This window comes from Macrobrachium nipponense, chromosome 32 (assembly GCF_015104395.2).
Source record: "Macrobrachium nipponense isolate FS-2020 chromosome 32, ASM1510439v2, whole genome shotgun sequence".
Lineage (NCBI taxonomy): Eukaryota > Metazoa > Arthropoda > Malacostraca > Decapoda > Palaemonidae > Macrobrachium > Macrobrachium nipponense.
This window is the reverse complement of record NC_061094.1, coordinates 29,657,875-29,675,835: the sequence shown is the minus strand read 5'-3', so window position 1 is coordinate 29,675,835 and position 17,961 is coordinate 29,657,875. Positions and strand designations below refer to the sequence as shown.

The window sequence follows — 17,961 nt, the reverse complement described above, 5'->3', positions numbered from 1 at the left end:
CAGTATTCACTTTATATATATTATATTATATATATAGGGGGTATATTATATATATATATATCATATATATTATTTATATAATATATATATATATATATATATAATCATATATATATATATATATATGTATAATATAATATATATATCTATATATATATATATATATATATATATATATATAGATATCCTATATATCTATATATATATATATATATATATTATAGATATTTACATACATGTAATACATATATCTATATTAGAGAGAGAGAGAGAGAGAGCGAGAGAGAGAGAGAGAGAGAGATAGAACATGAAGGACCCCGCAACCAAAATCTTCATCCAGTAAGCGATTAAAAAGATTAAGAAGTTATCAACTGAAGTGACGTAGCGGCTGACCTCTGGAACTCTTACTATAAATACCGCTTTTCTGTCATTCTTAATTCATTTACATACTTGCCTGTCGAGGGAGACAGTTGTTCTCCGAAATATACAGCATTAACTTTCTATCTTTTGGCGTTTTTATGGATTCCTTTTATTAGATGGAATTCTGTTTTAGCAAAATATTTCACAGTCTTATATATATTTATTTAGTATAATATAATATAATATAATATAATATAATATAATATAATATAAATATAATATAATATATAATATAATATAATATAATGTCCACATGTCACTAGACAACTTAGGTGAACGTATTTTAAATATGATACTTTGGCCTGATCATTATGGAGACCTCATTTCCCGTGAAAATTGAAACAAAATAATCGTATATCTTCACTCTATTTCATTCAGGTGCAATACGTTTGTGAAAGATAAATGGCGTCACTTACGAATCAAACTTCATAAACACAGATTAGCAGACTGGTGTTTTAAATGAATCCTGGAATACTAGGTTAATTATATGATAACACTTTAAAACGTATAAATAACTGGTATATAGACAATCATATTTTTGACTTTAGATTTATTCCATTTTGTCCTGTACTGATTGATTGGTTTAATTCTTGCAGCTACGAGTGCCGTAGATCTCCACTTCCAGAATCCAGACAGTGGATTCTTCCTTCGTCCAGAGGAGCCACTGGGATTCAACCCAGAAGTCAGCGTTGATGGAGGTGTGCTTGACGTCGAGCGTTTCACAGTCCTAGACCCAACCCGCCCAGCCTTGATCAGAGCCACATATGGGCCCTTTAGCACGAAGCAAACTGTGCCCGCCCGGTATGTCCTACCCGAGTTTCCAGATGACGAAATCTCAAACACTACGGAGAGTGACATGGCCGCGGGCAAGCACTTGCCTCCTGTCCCACATCAACTGGAGGTCTCGGCTCACTTGGTCAACACGGAGGTCACTAGAGCACATCCTTCGCTACGTGTCTTGGTTCACGGAGCCGGTGCCAGAGGGCACCATTCACCTCATGTCTGCGTTACTGTCATTGCCAGGCTGCGCTCTGATGCCCTTTCTGCTTCCTGCACACCCACAGGGGCAGGCGAAACTGGCGGCGATGCCACCTGCTTGGTAACTATGGCGGTCCCTGCCCGTTGGTGGCCCCTGCACACCCGGGCCACTGTCAAGCTGCCGCGAGTGGCCGTGCAAGTCTCTTACTTGGTGGGAACAGCCCCAGGACCCAAGGAATGCGCTTCTAGAGACAATGGGGGACCAAGCCTGGGTGGACCGAGAGTGACAGTCCAGCCAGAGACCCCAGTGGGTGAAGTCGTCTTGACTCTAGATCCTTTCGGCTACGACGAATTATCCTCCGACCCCCTGGTGCATGTTCTCGTGCCCCGAGCTCCGCTGCATCCGGGCACAACGATACACGCGCCTCTTTATCTCCATCCCCCGGGGAACTTGCCGGCCCTCGTGCTTGTGATAAGGTAAGTAAAGTGCCCTCAATACTTATACTCATGCTCCTGTCCAGTCCATCTTTGTTAGTAAATGGTAGCAAGAATTTTATCAGCAGTTTATTCAATATTATTACTGGCAACTTACTTTCCATAGTGTATTTTTTATACAAAAATGGGTAATATTTGCTCAAACATTTAGGAAAAATATATGTGATATTTCCACTCTGTTTTTAATTAAGTCTCTTGAAAATTACAATTGCATGTTTTTTAACACAGAACGAAAAATCTTTTTGTGGAATATTATTAATCGGTGCCAGATGAGACGGGAACATTCACCGACTGATTAAATGTAGCAAGCATTTTATAGATATATATATATATATATAAATATATATATATATATATATGTATATATATATATATTATATATATATATATATATATATATTGTACATATATAATAGATGTATACAAAAATATACACATGCATATGTATGGCATATATATATATATATATATTATATATATATATATATATATATATACACAATATATACACACACACACATATATATATATAGTATAAATATATATATTATAATATATATATATATATATATCTATAGATGTATACAAAAATATACACATTCTGCCAAGATTAACAAACTGTAACCCCGTCCTCCCTTTGTATAAAACAAGTTTTATTTTTCAACCTCTCTTTGATTAAGTGACAACTTGAGAAAGTAGAATAAACTACGTAAGTACTTGCTCCAAGTCTCCAGTATCACTCACCTTTCTACCGTGGATTTAAGGAGATTTACATATATAGTGTACTATATGTATATGCATAATATATATATATATATATAATATATATATATATATATATATATATATATACATATGTGTGTGTGTGTGTGTGTGTGTGTATATGTGTGTGTATGTATATATATGCTCAATTTGTCTCAACAGTTTTCCCTTCCATCAGACCTTGAAGTCAAGTGTAAACATATGTTTTTTCTTAAACTGATTAGTCAATAAAGTTCTGCGGAAGAGGGCCTGGTGGAAGGGGAAACTGTTGGGACAAACTAAGAACTATTTCCTTTTTCCTCTGGTTTCTCCTTCGTTTTCATTGTGGAGTACAACGAGATATGAATACACATACATTATACATATAATATTTATATGATATAGTGATATTATTAGATATAATTATATTATTATATATATATATATATATATACGTGATATATATATATATAATATATAATATATATATATATATATATATATATATATATATATAAAATATATATATATAATATATATATATAAATATATATATATATATTATATATCTGTGTGGTGTGGTGTGTGTGTGTGTGTGTGTGTGTGTGTGTGAGTATTCATAAAATTGAAGCAGATTGCTCTATCTTTCAACTTAGTTACTTGAAATCCCACATATGACATGCGTTAGCAGTTGTTTAAAAAAAAAAAGGAGATAATATCGTTAACAAGAGTATTACTCTCAAAAGCCGACAGTTGAAGCCATGATCAGTGAGAAAATCCCAAACGGCTTTATAACATAATCTCGGTATTCCAATTGTTTCCCTTTTCCATTAACGCTTTTAAAATATTCCTTGAATCATTTTCTACCGAGTAAAATCCACAAAGACTATTGAATCACAATATGAGATCCACTTGTCAGATGATGAAATGCACAAACATACACACAGTGTGTAAAACTGCTTCATATTTGCTTGACTAATGATTTTAAGTACGTATGTACATAATAAACCAACAATTGTAACTGTAACCAGTGTATTGCGAATCTGTAGTTAGTGACTGCGGTGGGTCGCAACCAAGGTGAAGGGCTTGAAACAAACCACCTCTACCCACAAGACCAAAGTCATCCTCTCATTTGGAAATAGAGGAAGGGGAGAGGCAACAGAAGTTTAAGAAGAATGCTTACTGCACTAGGAACAAGTATAGTATGGTATGAATATGAAAGCCAGCAAAATTTCAAGAGGGATGATACAGGAAGAACAATGCGAGCTTAAACAATGATGAGTTTAAGCAAGGGGAAAAAAAAAAGTCGGGCATCATATGTTTTTGAAGCGGTTGTAAGAGACATTAGACAGTAAAAAGGAAGAGCTCTAATGCTATGCTACACAAATGGAGCTTGAAAACCCTGCAATAGAACTGATCACTCCGTAGTGTGAAGGATGTTAAGCTGTTAGTTGATGATATGACAGACATATAAATATATAATACATATATATAAATGTGTGCATATATATATTTATATATAATGTGTGTGTGTGAGAGAGCTTATCAAAAGGCAAAAATCAGACGTACGTTAGTCAGAAAACGTGAAAACTAGTGACCTGACAGGCTAGTTGAAACCACATACTTCGCAAAGAACTCAAGCCTTGCAAAATTATACGAGTCACGATGGTTCTTCATATATCCCCAAATGTTAGGTCAGAAATATCATTTACTATTATTCCTAAGGTATAGTGAATGAAATTTTCACTCACTATACCTTAGGAATAACTGACACACAAGGGGAGTTACGACGGATGAATTCAGGAATCGAACCTGTACCTTCGGTTTAGATACGATGATGAACAGTCGTGTTTAACCGTTCAGCTGCGGCAGATGTCCTCATCAGTTATGATTTCTCTCGGGTGTAAGTTATTCCTAACGTACAGTGAATTCCCTATTGAATTATATTTGTTACGTAATATCTGTGAATATAAAATAAAGTATTATAAAAATTAAAACATAAATAGATCAAATAAAAAATAAGTAAGTAACACAAGAAAAGCCCAGTATGAGACACCTACACAAAAACTACAAACTTGGATTTATGCTTAATGCAAGGGAAGAGAGCTCCAAGCCATACAAAAGGTCAATCATTTGTGCCTCCTCGCACTGGAGTATTTGGAATTTGACTTGACTTACGAAAGTAGACTATAAAACCGAGTACAGAGAAACTTTCATCCATTCAGTGTTCCAGATAGTGAAAAGAGGGAATTGGAGAGGTTGGACAACAAGATAGAGAAATCTAGAAAATGACGATGAAGTACATGGATTAAAAGGTGGAATTGGGAGAAAACTCTATAACTGCATTAAAATGCAATACTTAAAGAGGCAGAACAGCAAGACTGAAGAGAGGAAGAGAGAACGGAAGTAAGGTAAAAAGCAAACAAGTGGGTCTAGCTATGGGCCAGAGACAGTGAAAACATTCCTTAGTAATGCCTACAGGGCAGCATGTGAGGCGCATTCATACTACTACCACCATATGGCGTGTAGTGCCAAAAGATCTGCCAACACGGAGTTGGAGAGTGTGAGACAGATGCTGATAAACCATGAATACCCTACCAACATGTCGGGAGACGATAAGGAAGTAAATGGATGATTTCCAAACACACGAGCAGGACAGTCAAGAAAGAAAGGAAAAAACTTTGTCAAGTTATAAAACTGACTATGGGACAGGTTAAAACCAGTTAACACGTGCCCTTTAAATGATCAGCCTCAATGGAGTAACATCAAAGACACATTCATTACAAGGTACTATCACAATTTGCCCTCAGACACCCCTAGCATGCTTTGGGGGATTCAATGAAATTAGGACCAACTGTTTTGCAACTTACAGAGTTCGGGAGAAGCATGCAAGCCTCTTAGTATAAGCTAGGTTGGGCATATGATGACAACCCTAATGAGGTAACTTAAAGATGCAGAACAGCAAGACTAAAGAGAGGAAGATAGAACAGAAGTAAGGTAAAAAGCAAACAAGTGGGTCTAGCTATGGGCACATGATGACAACCCTAATGAGGTAACTTAAAGCACATAAAACAATGAAACCATCCACCAGCATTCTGTGGATGCACATATCAAGAAACCGGTTCTGCATAACCTTATTAAAGATCAAAACTATTCACCAGGTTGGGCAGTGATTGCACAGCAGCTGCACTGCAGCAGCCTTCACTGAATGTCCAGGTGTCTTCAGAATATGCTCACCTCTCAGGCAGAACAAAATGACCACTGCAGACTATCAGGATTCACGGGTGTTCAGTGCCAACTTGTGAACCTCCATGAAAAATAATCCTGATACGTGAAATATATTTCTTTGCTAATTTTCTAGTTCCTAGCTGGACGAGTGGGTTACGTGCTCGCCTACCGATTCGGTAGTCCTGAGTACGATCCCCCGCTCTGCCAACGTGGAATTAGAGGAATTTGTTTCTGGTGATTGGAAATTCATTTCTTGATACAACGTGGTTCGGATCCCACAATAAGCTGTAGTCTCGTTGCTAGGTAACCAACTGGTTCCTGGCCACGTAAAAATATCTATTCCTACGGGCCAGCCCTAGGAGGCTGTTAATCAGCTCAGTGGTCTGGTTAAACTAAGATATACTTAACTTTGCTAATTCCTTGTACTATTTGGGTTTTTGTTGTAAACTTTGAATTTTAACTGTGTTCAGTTTATATATATATATATATATATATATATATTATATATAAATATATATATATATATATATATATATCATTCGAGCTACAAATGTCCTTTAATATCTAAATTCACTCTACCTCAGAATTGATATATTTTCATATATGTACCGAAGGGGAATTTGTTTTAGTTGATAATAATTTCGTCCCCACATGGGATCGAACCACCGTCCAAGTGGACGGTGGTTCGATCCCATGTGGGAACGAAATTATTATCAACTAAATACATATATGAAAATATATCAATTCCGAGGTAGAGTGAATTTAGATATTAAAGGACATTTGTAGCTTGAATGATATATAATGAATCACGGTTCGATGTGATAATTATTCATATATATATATATATATATATATATATATATATATATATATATATATATATATATATAATATATATAATATAATATATATATATATATATATATATTATTGGACGAAGTTTCATTCTGGATCTATTGCAGCCCTGACTGAATGGTTGAAACAACTGTCAGTAGGAGAGAATACAATAGAACAGCACAACGACGAATTTTGTCTTTTCCTTTGGCCTTGAGGATAAGCGGAGACAAAGGAAATAGGAGAATTGTTATCATAAAATAAAGCTCGTCATATGTGCATTCAAAAGGAATTGCATGAGATAAAACTGTGTCCTGAAAGCATGCAAATATCTATCTATCTTTTCCAAAGTCCTATTCAGGGTACGAAACAGTTTTCAGAAACCAATTTACACAAGAAAGCAATATAAGATCACAAATAACAATAAAACAAGTCAAAAGCTACTTCTGCTACCCAGTATGTCCCAGATTTCTGCCGAGTGTCATTCACACGATTGTACATTTTGATGTCTCATAATCTGAAGGTGGAGACAGGTAGATGGAGCAGATTCTCAACCGATGCATGAACTTACCAGTGTGATAATAGCAGTGTACAATCAGAAAGCCATGTAATTATTTCTTGTCCCTTATCTGACGGTTGCCGGACAATATAGGTTGGATTTTGCAAGTGTGGCCAGTTTGATGGATGTGGAGCCTGATTTAGTTGCTAATTTATGTAGGTATACTCATGATCTATTGGGATTATATCAGTGAAGTGTTCACCTACCATTTATAGGTTCGATATTTCATTTTGGACAAAAACATGTATATAAAAAAGAAAACTAAGTTTTGTTCTTCATGATTTTTGCAATTAATATAATGCACTCTTGTATAAATTTATGTTATTTACATAATTAGTTGCATAGTTTGTCAATAAACTAACTGAAAAAAACAAAGCGGAAATATGAACTTACCTACCACATATCACAGTATAAAATATCTCAGTTCGCTGAACTTTTGAATCATCAAGAATAAAGCTTTTCAACACTTCGCCCATCTTCAAAAGACCATCGCTGAAATTCACGTTACTAAAAAAACTAATGGGGCAGCCTTCAACCAACAATCTGTCATGCAATGAAGAACTTATTAAAACTACTCTAGCTGAATTCCAATCCATAGGGTGTTCAGTCTCTTACGTGACAAAAGATGGCACTAAAACATACTAACTGACTTCAAGCCAGTCCTTATTTCAACAAACAAGCAGCAACCATGTCAAATAATCGATAATTCTAACATTTGCCATTTAACCGAAACCAACGGACAGCTTAACCAATGAAAAATTTATTTACTTTACATCCAAAACCACAACCACAACATATTTCAATCAATGCGTATTTCAAGCATATGAACATTAATCCAATATAAATTTCAGTCAGTTGACACTTAAACCACTGAACACTGTAAGTCCAACCAGAAAAGAAAATTACTCTTGCAAAATTTCCCGTTTAAACGGTCGACATTTAGCCAAGTGAACATTCAACCAGTAAACACTTCAAACAGAACATATTAATTAGATTACTTATAAACTAGTGAATATGTAAACAGTTCCCACTAAAAATAATTTAATATATATATATATATATATATATATATATATATATATATATATATATATATATATATAATATATAAATTGATATTAAGTGGTGATGACTTCACCTTGGTCACGTCACGTTCATACACGTTATCATTGCAACCAGCTGATATCTAACCTAGTAGACATTTCAGGTACCTCAAGTTTTAAATAACTGACGCTACAACCGACTGACATTTAAACCAGCAAGCAAGCAAGCACTCCAGCCACCTGACGTTTCGACCAATTGACATTTCAACCCGCTGAACTTCAGACCCACTACCATTTCAGCCAGATTTTTATGCTAAAGAATCTTTCAACTCGTAGATAATTAAACTCAAGATATTCATGAGATGAATACTCTGACCACAGGATGCTTAAGCTTCCTGGTGTTTCATTAAGTTGGCAGGTAAATTGGTACATATTTCAAACAATAAGCATTTCAGTCAGTTGCGTATTAAGCCAGTATCCGTGTACATTCATCCAAAGTGATGTTGCATTTAGGGGGTATTTCAATCGAAATATTTAAAACGATTAACTCATCAACGAGGTGATCTTAAATTATTAATAGTGATGATGCATTTACCTGATCAGATGTCCTGTTATTGAAATACTGGTCTAATTCTAAACGGATTTAAAAGTGCATCTTTCCAAATTCTACGGACTAAAACGTCAAAAGACTGAAGCATTTGCTCGTTTCAATGTTGTGGTTGAATGTCAGCTGCTTTGAACCAACGAATGCTACAAAGGTCGTGTATTATTCCATGGTTTGCACTCATTTCCTTCGTGAGTGAACTAAGATAACAACATGCCTTAAATAATTAATGGGGACAACGTAAGACCCAGCTTCATATATATTCGCGATGACAGCCGCCTTTAAACTCCCATGAAAACCGCTCCCACACACACACACTGAACACCCCCCCCCCCCCTCTCTCTCTCTCTCTCTCCCTCCTAACTTTTTGCTTTTGTTATTGGTTATTATACGTGTGTATATTTACTTGTTTGTTCAACTGTCCTCTTAGTTTCTTTCACAAATAGCTTGTTTTTCAAGTTGATGATTTTCGGGCTGTTTCCACATGAAGTTGCTCTTATTATAAGATCAATATAATTACAATAATAATCTGTGTGTGCCTCTGTGCTTGCCTGAGTGTAACACTAGAAAATACCGATTTCCAAACAAAGCCATTACTTGGTAAGGGCAGAAATTCGCCCAACCTAAGCCACTAGTTACAACTCCATGGCACTTTCACTAGCGCATTGCATAAAAATATGTGAAAGTAAAGATTATGTATGAATTTTTTTATTCACTGCTGCTCACACAAAAAAGTGTGTTCATCCACTCACACACATGTACAAAACGAGTATACACCAGATCAAAGGCGAGAAACATTCCCATGCGTAACACACTCGTATTTCTAGGCAAATGCGGAAGTTTATATGTAAAAGTATATATATAAATCTATGAAACCTTTCCTACGGCGTAGCAGAAAGGAGCAGAATCAACGTTCGACAAGTCCCCTCAAGAGCAGACAGACCGGCCTCTTGAACACAGAGATCACAGAATTCCTGGAACACTCACGATCACATAAACAGGAGCGCGCACGCACGCACATACAAGAAGAGAGATTTTCTCAATATATAAGGTTACTGTTCGCGCGCACGTATACACATACAAACATACACATTATTTATATATACATACATACATATGTGTGTGTATGTGTATACTAAATATGATGAATAAATTTATGTAACACATATGCTTATATATATTATATATATATATATTATATATATATATATATATATTCATACTATAATATATATAGGGACTACATATTAGAAAATGTACATAAGTACACTTGACTACAAGGAAATTTCTATGTAGAGGTAATAGGTTTCACATCGTGCATCAGGCACAACCTTGTAATAAATAACCCGTTGTGAAATTTACTTTATTTAGTGAAATAGATGAGAGAATAAACACCATTGCTTCATATTCCTTAGGTAGATTACATGTGTGTGTGTGTGTGTAATTTCCACAACGTTCACTTAACATCTCGAATTCTTCGCCCTTTTTTGGATATGCTTGTCACTACAAAGCCTTGAGATCCAAGTTCAAGAAATATGAATAAATTGCCGCTACCGGCCATCATCATAATTTCCTCACATTTCTTGCACTTGGATCTTAAGGCTTTGTAGTGACAAGCCTATCCACAAAGGGCGAAGAATTCGAGTAGTTAAGAGGGCATTGTGGTTACTACAATTACATTTGTACCTGGTAAAAATGACCAGTAGATTCTGCACCACACACATACATATATGGGTGTATGTGTGATAATATTTCCATGCACAATAGTTCTTTTCCTATTTGTCCACATTTATATCTATTTATTTGAGAGATCTATTGACAAGATTAATGGCCTCGTTGCATTGGTCCAAAGGATAATAAAAATAATAATTTTTCGCGAGGGCTAGTGTGTATGACAGAGACACAATCGGGATCCTTATCATACAAAACAAGAAGTAAGAAACTTGCCCTTTCATAAAAGCCTCTTGGAAGAAGAAGTCTTAGCGCAGTGCAGGAGGAGGAAGAGGCCTCATTACTGAGTGTCATTTCCGAAATCCCCTTTACGTGTCATTAGGATCTGGGTCAAAAGGGATGCTCGCTGGGCGAGAGCCCTGCCTGGATAACCAAGCGGAGTTTACGATCAGGAAGGCCCCCGATCGTTTTTCCCGGAAGCTGAAAAAAGTAAGAAAAGAGTGAAAGTGATCCTTCATATTGGGTGGGGTTAGGGGAGGTTGGGGGGAGCGGGAGGAGTTGAATAACACGATTCTGACCTGGTCCATTACAGGAGCAGAGTAAATGAAGAGTCTTCTTAAACATTCAGCACAATAATTAGCGGAAGAGACTTGGAACTGCAGCGGGATAAGGCGAGCACCTAAATGTAGTATCTAAATAACACATTAAACTAACCCAAACAAATGACAAGGTAATGGATCAGCCCAAATAGAGAAGGATCCATTTTCCGGAAGGAGGTAGGTTGTATCGGGCAGAAACAACATTAAGCAAGAAAAAACCTCAGAGCCCTGACGGTAGACAGATAAAAAAGCTAAAGTTACAATGCCCAATAGATAACATCTTATCCATTGTTACTCAACGTTGAATAAATTGCGTAACAGTAATGCACGGCAGTTATTTATTATCTTTATCATTTTGGTCACTCGACAGATCCGTGCTTCTTATAGGCTGAAACAATTACAATAATAATAAACAAGATTGTTTCCATACCAAAAAACAGTCAAATCTTCACCAATGGCTACCGTAAGGTGGTCGGTCATCTGGAGTTAGTCATTTACTGAATGATTCACCCATGTTCATGAAGCCGTGCTCATATGCTCTTGAGACAAATGGCAACAAATGCATTACACAAGTGAAAACAGAAATTAAGGTGGCAGAGTTAATGAAAGCTCCTGAGAGGACTAATATCAACATAATACCTCCAGAAAGATACAGGCTTATAAAACCCCCTTCTCTCTCTCTTTTTCTTTTTTTTTTTTGTGGGGAAGGGGCGGTTGGAGGGAAGTATAAATTTTTTTAATAAAGAATTGGGTGCTTTTTGGGAGAAGGAAGTGGGAATTCTTGGACGTGGATAGTGGAACGTTTCTGGGATGTAAGGCTATTGTGCGAGGTAATTTGGAAGACCGAAATAATTCCCGGAGACAAATTAAAACTTCTTTCCACATGAATTGGCTAAGAGCCTATCCTGACATTGCCTACCTTTTAACTGATATATAGGTTGGTGTAACATTTAAAAAGGTACTGACAGTAAGGGCACGGTCTATCTAGTAATCTCTTTGCTATTTCAGTCTTTCTTATTGAGGCACCGTATCTCTAACTACACGACTGAGTGCTATATCCCCACTATGTCTTAAGAACTCTAACCTCCAACCTTGTTCGTGTCAAAAGTGAAGTATCTCTAACAAGCCCCAGGGACATCGTATCCAGCTTGTGTCCCAGGGGTTCAAAACTTCTAGCCAATCACAGGGGCACACCCATGGGACCACAATCCTGATACCTCTCCAAAGGACACCACCTCCGCCGGCCTTATTCCCATATCACCTTTGTCATGGTATCTCCGAGTAACCTTACCTCCAAGTCATGTTCCTGTAATGTTGTACTCCTGGTCCCTTCAAGGGATCCTACGTCTAAGTCATATTCCAGTGAGACTGTAGTTCCAGTCTTTCTCCAGGTGACCCTACTTAGGACCCAACTCCAGCGTTGCCGTACTTGCGGTCCCTTTCCAGGGTACGCTACCTTCCAGTCCTATTCATGTGATGTTATCGTTATGGTCCCTTTTCAACCGTCCCTACCTATAACCTTCTCTTCTACAGCCATAGTCATTGTTCCTCTCCAAGGGAACTTACCATTAACCTACTCTGGTGATGCAGTAGTTGTTCTCTCTCTCAGGGACCCTACCTTTTTACCCCGTCTAACCTATTCCTTGGATTTATAATCATGTCCTATCATAAGGAATCTTATTTTTCCTTTCCAACCCTGAGGTGCTGTTTTCTTTTTCTACATTAGGCATGTCTTGGCTCTTCATTTCTACCACTCTCGTTGTACCTTTATTCTGTCTAATGAGCGTATCATCTCTAACCTGTCGTGGATACACCTGAATCTCCCAATAATTAGAAAAATCTAGGATTTAGGACAGCTGGGGCCAACTGTTAGCCTTTATTAAACAATAAGTGAATAATATTCTGTTGTTCTTTAGAAAAATACCATTTAATTTGTACAATTATTGTTTATCTTACTTACAAGGAAGCGTACCGTAACCCATGAATTTCATCACAGGTTATGTACTTATTTTGATTTCTGGAATTACTCGAGTTTTGAGAATCAGCTCGCTTTTCATTCAATATTATTTTACCTTACTCTAGACATCACGTGTGCGCACCTCATGTACAATATATATTCAAATAACATTTATCGTTCTAACTAAAATAATGAAATATAAAAAAACCAAAATGCTGATTAACAGCAATTCCCAAAATATTCGTTGACCTTCAGTGCGGCATCCAATATTAACACCAGCAATCTTTCAACCATGACGCAACAGCCGCCTATTACCACTTCGGCTTTAATTCCGTGGCTGCGACCTTATGAGAAAAATCAGTCTTGCAAAAATGAAGTCACGAACATTCACTACTTTCATCACAACAATGGATCTTGTGGACTTTGTGAAGAATCGTAATATTACGTAAGCAAACACGGAAAAAAGGAATATTTTTTACCACTGTCCCGTAGCAACTTTAAGACACGAGGAAAACAAGTTTTTCACACGACCGAGACGACGCATTTATTTAAAAAAAAAATTAAAATAAAGACTTCACAATAGAACGCTAACATAGAAAAACAGATTACTGTTAATTTTGGTAAGGTTGAAATCGTTTCCGACCGAAATCTCACGTAACACGAGAAATAGTTACGCCAGGTTTCCAAACAAATACATGATTGCGCCTGATGGATCACGGGTGCGCTGTCCTCAACGCGACGAGGACTGACCATCACCAGAAATTCTCGGAAAAGCCCCAAACATTGTCAAAATGAAAAAGCAACCTAGCGTTCGACTCTCATACAGCATATATATATATATATACTATAATATATATATATATATATATATATATATATAGTATATGTATGCATGTCTATGCATGTATAGTACGTGTATATATACATATAAAATGAGTCATAATTTTTGTTTAATGTCTGACGTATATCATCATTTCATGCGGATGAAGCTTCAGATTGCCTCCCCTGAATGTTCAATCATTCATCCGGCTAGTTTTTCAGTTGACGAGATGTTATTAATCATTCTTTATCATTCAGGATTCGTAATATCATGGCGATGTTTATTTGTGGACGGGGGCTTTTGAAACTAAACCAACACGGCTGAGTTCTATGCACATGTAGTAATCTTAAAGCAATGGGAGTAAACTGGATGCTGTGGAAAGAGTCACCATTATTATTATTATTATTAACGCCGCAAACATGACAGTTTACTTCCAGCCTCCGTTGAAATAATCACGTCTTTGTTATGCGAAGTTCATATACAAATTTTAATTAATATTTCTGGCCGCTTTTGACTTGTCACCAAACAGAAGCGTCAATACGGGAATCGACTGATGAGTTTCATTCTTGTTTTCATTTTCCAAAAACATCGGAACCCGCGATGCGTATTTGTTTTAGTCTGTTGATCGCGCGGCAACATAGGGGCGGTCATTATTCTGATATACACTGACAGCGTTGGATTCCAACCTGTCATTCACTCTGCCTCTACAGAGAGAGAGAGAGAGAGAGAGAGAGAGACTTCTTTACCGATTTTTTCGCAACGGAAATATGAGGGAAGTGAGATTAGGGAAGTGTCACTGAGAAGCTCTGAAAACAATATTCTACAAGTCCAATGACAATGATTATTTTAGGAATACTTTATGCGAATATTGGAAAGGGAGAAACAGAGCATTTTAACTTTTGCTAGCAGGGAATGGAAGAAATGAGGACAGTGAATCTGCAGAATAAACACACCAAACTTTGACTAAAGAAATTGTTGTTTGGTTGAGAGAGAGAGAGAGAGAGAGAGAGAGAGATCTGGCTGTTGACATAATTACAACATCAGAATGATCGTCGATCGTCAATACAATTTTAACTTTTAGACAAGTTTGCATCAAGGCGCTTAAACAAGCAAATATGCTATAAACCTGTCGATGACATTCGTTCGAGTACTGCATGATATTCTGCATATATATATATATATATATCTATATATATATATATATATATATATATAATATATATATATATATATACACATACATATAAACAATGTAGGAACTTAGGTTGACATACAAACGAGCATGTTGAACAAATTTCTTTTTCCCTTATTTTGTAGAACATAAACCATATATCGCTAAATCATACTGGCTAATTTTCTAGATGACATTAACCAAAAGTGGTCGGGGACTTCGCCAAAACGAGTTTAGGATTCTCAGGTTCAATCAGACACAAAGCCAGTTCTCATACAGTTCTTCGATTTGTACCAGAGTTATTGCCCTCTCTCTCTTTTACTTGTTAGGTTAAAGTAACTGGAATGACGCTAAACACTCATTTCCCGAGTATTCGGTCTGGCTTACTTTATATTTCATGTCAAATGATTTTTACTGCCTAACGATGCGGCCGTCTAACCTTTGGGCATTCCATGGCTCTGCTTCATTTCTACGCCTAGAGCAGGTTGTTCGTCAAGAGCCTCATAGGCCACTCACTACTTAACCTTTAGAATTTCGTTCTTCAACTCATTTTACTAATATCACACCGGTATAACTACAGTCGTTAACAAGACTCCCATTATTTTTGCTCATTGCTCTAGTCATTGTCGAGGGCTCCATCACTCTCTCCATTATACTTTTCTTTTCCTTAATTCCTGAAATCCTTTTCCTTCCTCGGGAACCTTCATTAGACCTCTTTTCCCTCCACTTTTATGCTGATGATTTTACATCCAGGGTTCGTTTAATCTTGCCTCAGGCTATAAATGCAGACGTCACAGGCATTCCTGGCTTGAGCAAAACCTAGAGATGCTGAGCGATACCAAGAATAATTTATTTTCTTATTTCTCTCGTTCATTCGCCCCCCCCAAAAAATTCTCCTATGGTCTTTAATGATATCAGAAATTCAATATGCCAGGCCTTTCATTATTCCGGATGATCTATCTTTGGATTTATGGCGAAAACTTTCAACAATAATTATTTAATCTGGCTATTGACAAACAAACGCGCGTGATATATATATATATATATATATATATATATATATATATATATATATATATATATATATATATATATATATATATATATATATATATATATATATATATATATATATATATATATAATATCACGCGAACGTTTGTTTGTTTGTCATACCTTCATTGAAGACGATTTTATTAAAGGTAACTGTATATTCATTAAGCTCTGGTTTGAGTCCTTCATACTACATCTGTCTCTTTCCATTGAGAATTCAACTGAAATTAAATTAATTCCACACAAACACACATTACATCCAAGTGATCAAGGTTGCCACCAATGTAATTTTATTTAAAAATATTATAGTCAACGAACTTTGTGAACAGTGAGGCTCTGAAAATCTTACTTTTGTCCAGATCATCTAAAATTACATTTTTAATGGTATTCAAATCGCGCTGTGCCCAAAACGGTTATAGGTAACAAGTTACTTTTTTTTCTTTGTAATGTACACTAAATTGCGATCATATAACACATTGTAAAACGATAAAAGCAACACAGAGAAAATATTATCACAAAATAATGCATGAATTCGTAACGCGCGGACGTAAACAAATATTTTTTTCAAAAATTCACCATAAATCTAAATATTGTCCTATAGACTTCCACTTTCTTTCAAAATGAAGACAATGATTGAATATTACTATACTGTAAGAGTATTAGCTTACAATTGCAGTTTTTGACCATATCTGACGAGTTAAAGTTGACCGAATGTCGAATTTTTTTATATATATTTTTTATATGCAATTATTTCGGAAATAAGAAAAGTTACAACATTCAAATATTTTTTGTTTTATTCTACATGAAATTGCGCACATTTTCATATATAAAACTCTATGAAATGCCTAATATGAAACGGAGCAAATATTCCGAGAATGTGACGTACGCATTTCGGAGATGTGTGGCGGAGAATCCGCCAAGTCACTGGTACATGACCTTATTCATTGTACTATTTGAGAATCATTACTTCTAACCAACATAGTTAACTGTAAAGTCTCCATCAAAGACATATATGGGGATACAGCACGATACAAAAACAGTTAACTGTAACAATAACGAGAATATTTTCCAGTCACCTTTACACTGCAAAGACACGAATGACCTGAGAAATGCGAAAAAAAATATTTGAGGAAGAATTCCACGGCCATGGCACTTTTTTCTCTCCTTTTTATACCAATTTTACTTTTCACTAATTTGAAAAACGGGACGTGGAGGGTGGCAGGGCATTTTGACAAAGCTCTCAGTGATCCAGGCCAGAGTGTTTCATTCCCCTCTTTCCGCTGTAACTGACCTGATACGGCTACGGAATTTCAAAGGGCTTTTAATCTATCCAGGTCCTTTTTGACTTTGAAACAATAACATCACCGAAATGGCTATATTTTAGGACCGGGCCCTCTGAATTTCCTCATGGAAATGCCACGGAGAGATTTCCTTAATGATCACGGCTCCATATTTTCTTTCTTTCTTATCTGCGTCCTTATTTTGTTCAATACAATTTAACAACTTTGTCAAATTAAGGTAGCACATTTCCGTTTGGCAATGCTCTTCGTATTTTGCTCTTTCTTTACTCATCATTCACCGACTTAGATCGACTTTCGCATCGCACCTAACAGATCTTTTCTCTGGCCTCTTCATATTTCAATATGTGATGCTGCCGCCCTACGTCTCCATCCTTCGTATTTTAACCCTGGCAGACGCTAGTTCCCATTCACATCTGGGGGAAAGGTCGGGAGCAAATCACGGTCCTAGCAAACTGCCTGCGCGCGCATAATATTTCTCTCTCTCTCT

At 36.3% G+C, this 17,961-nt stretch overlaps 1 protein-coding gene across 1 annotated transcript in view; it reads left to right on the top strand.

Moving 5' to 3' along the window:
* The window catches only part of LOC135207297 (transmembrane protein 132C-like), a 266,712-nt gene that overhangs the window by 98,581 nt on the left and 150,170 nt on the right, over nucleotides 1-17,961 (top strand). The window contains exon 2 of the mRNA XM_064238972.1: nucleotides 1,017-1,875. Coding sequence (XP_064095042.1) covers nucleotides 1,017-1,875 — 859 coding nt within the window. The remainder of the gene's footprint in view (nucleotides 1-1,016; nucleotides 1,876-17,961) is intronic.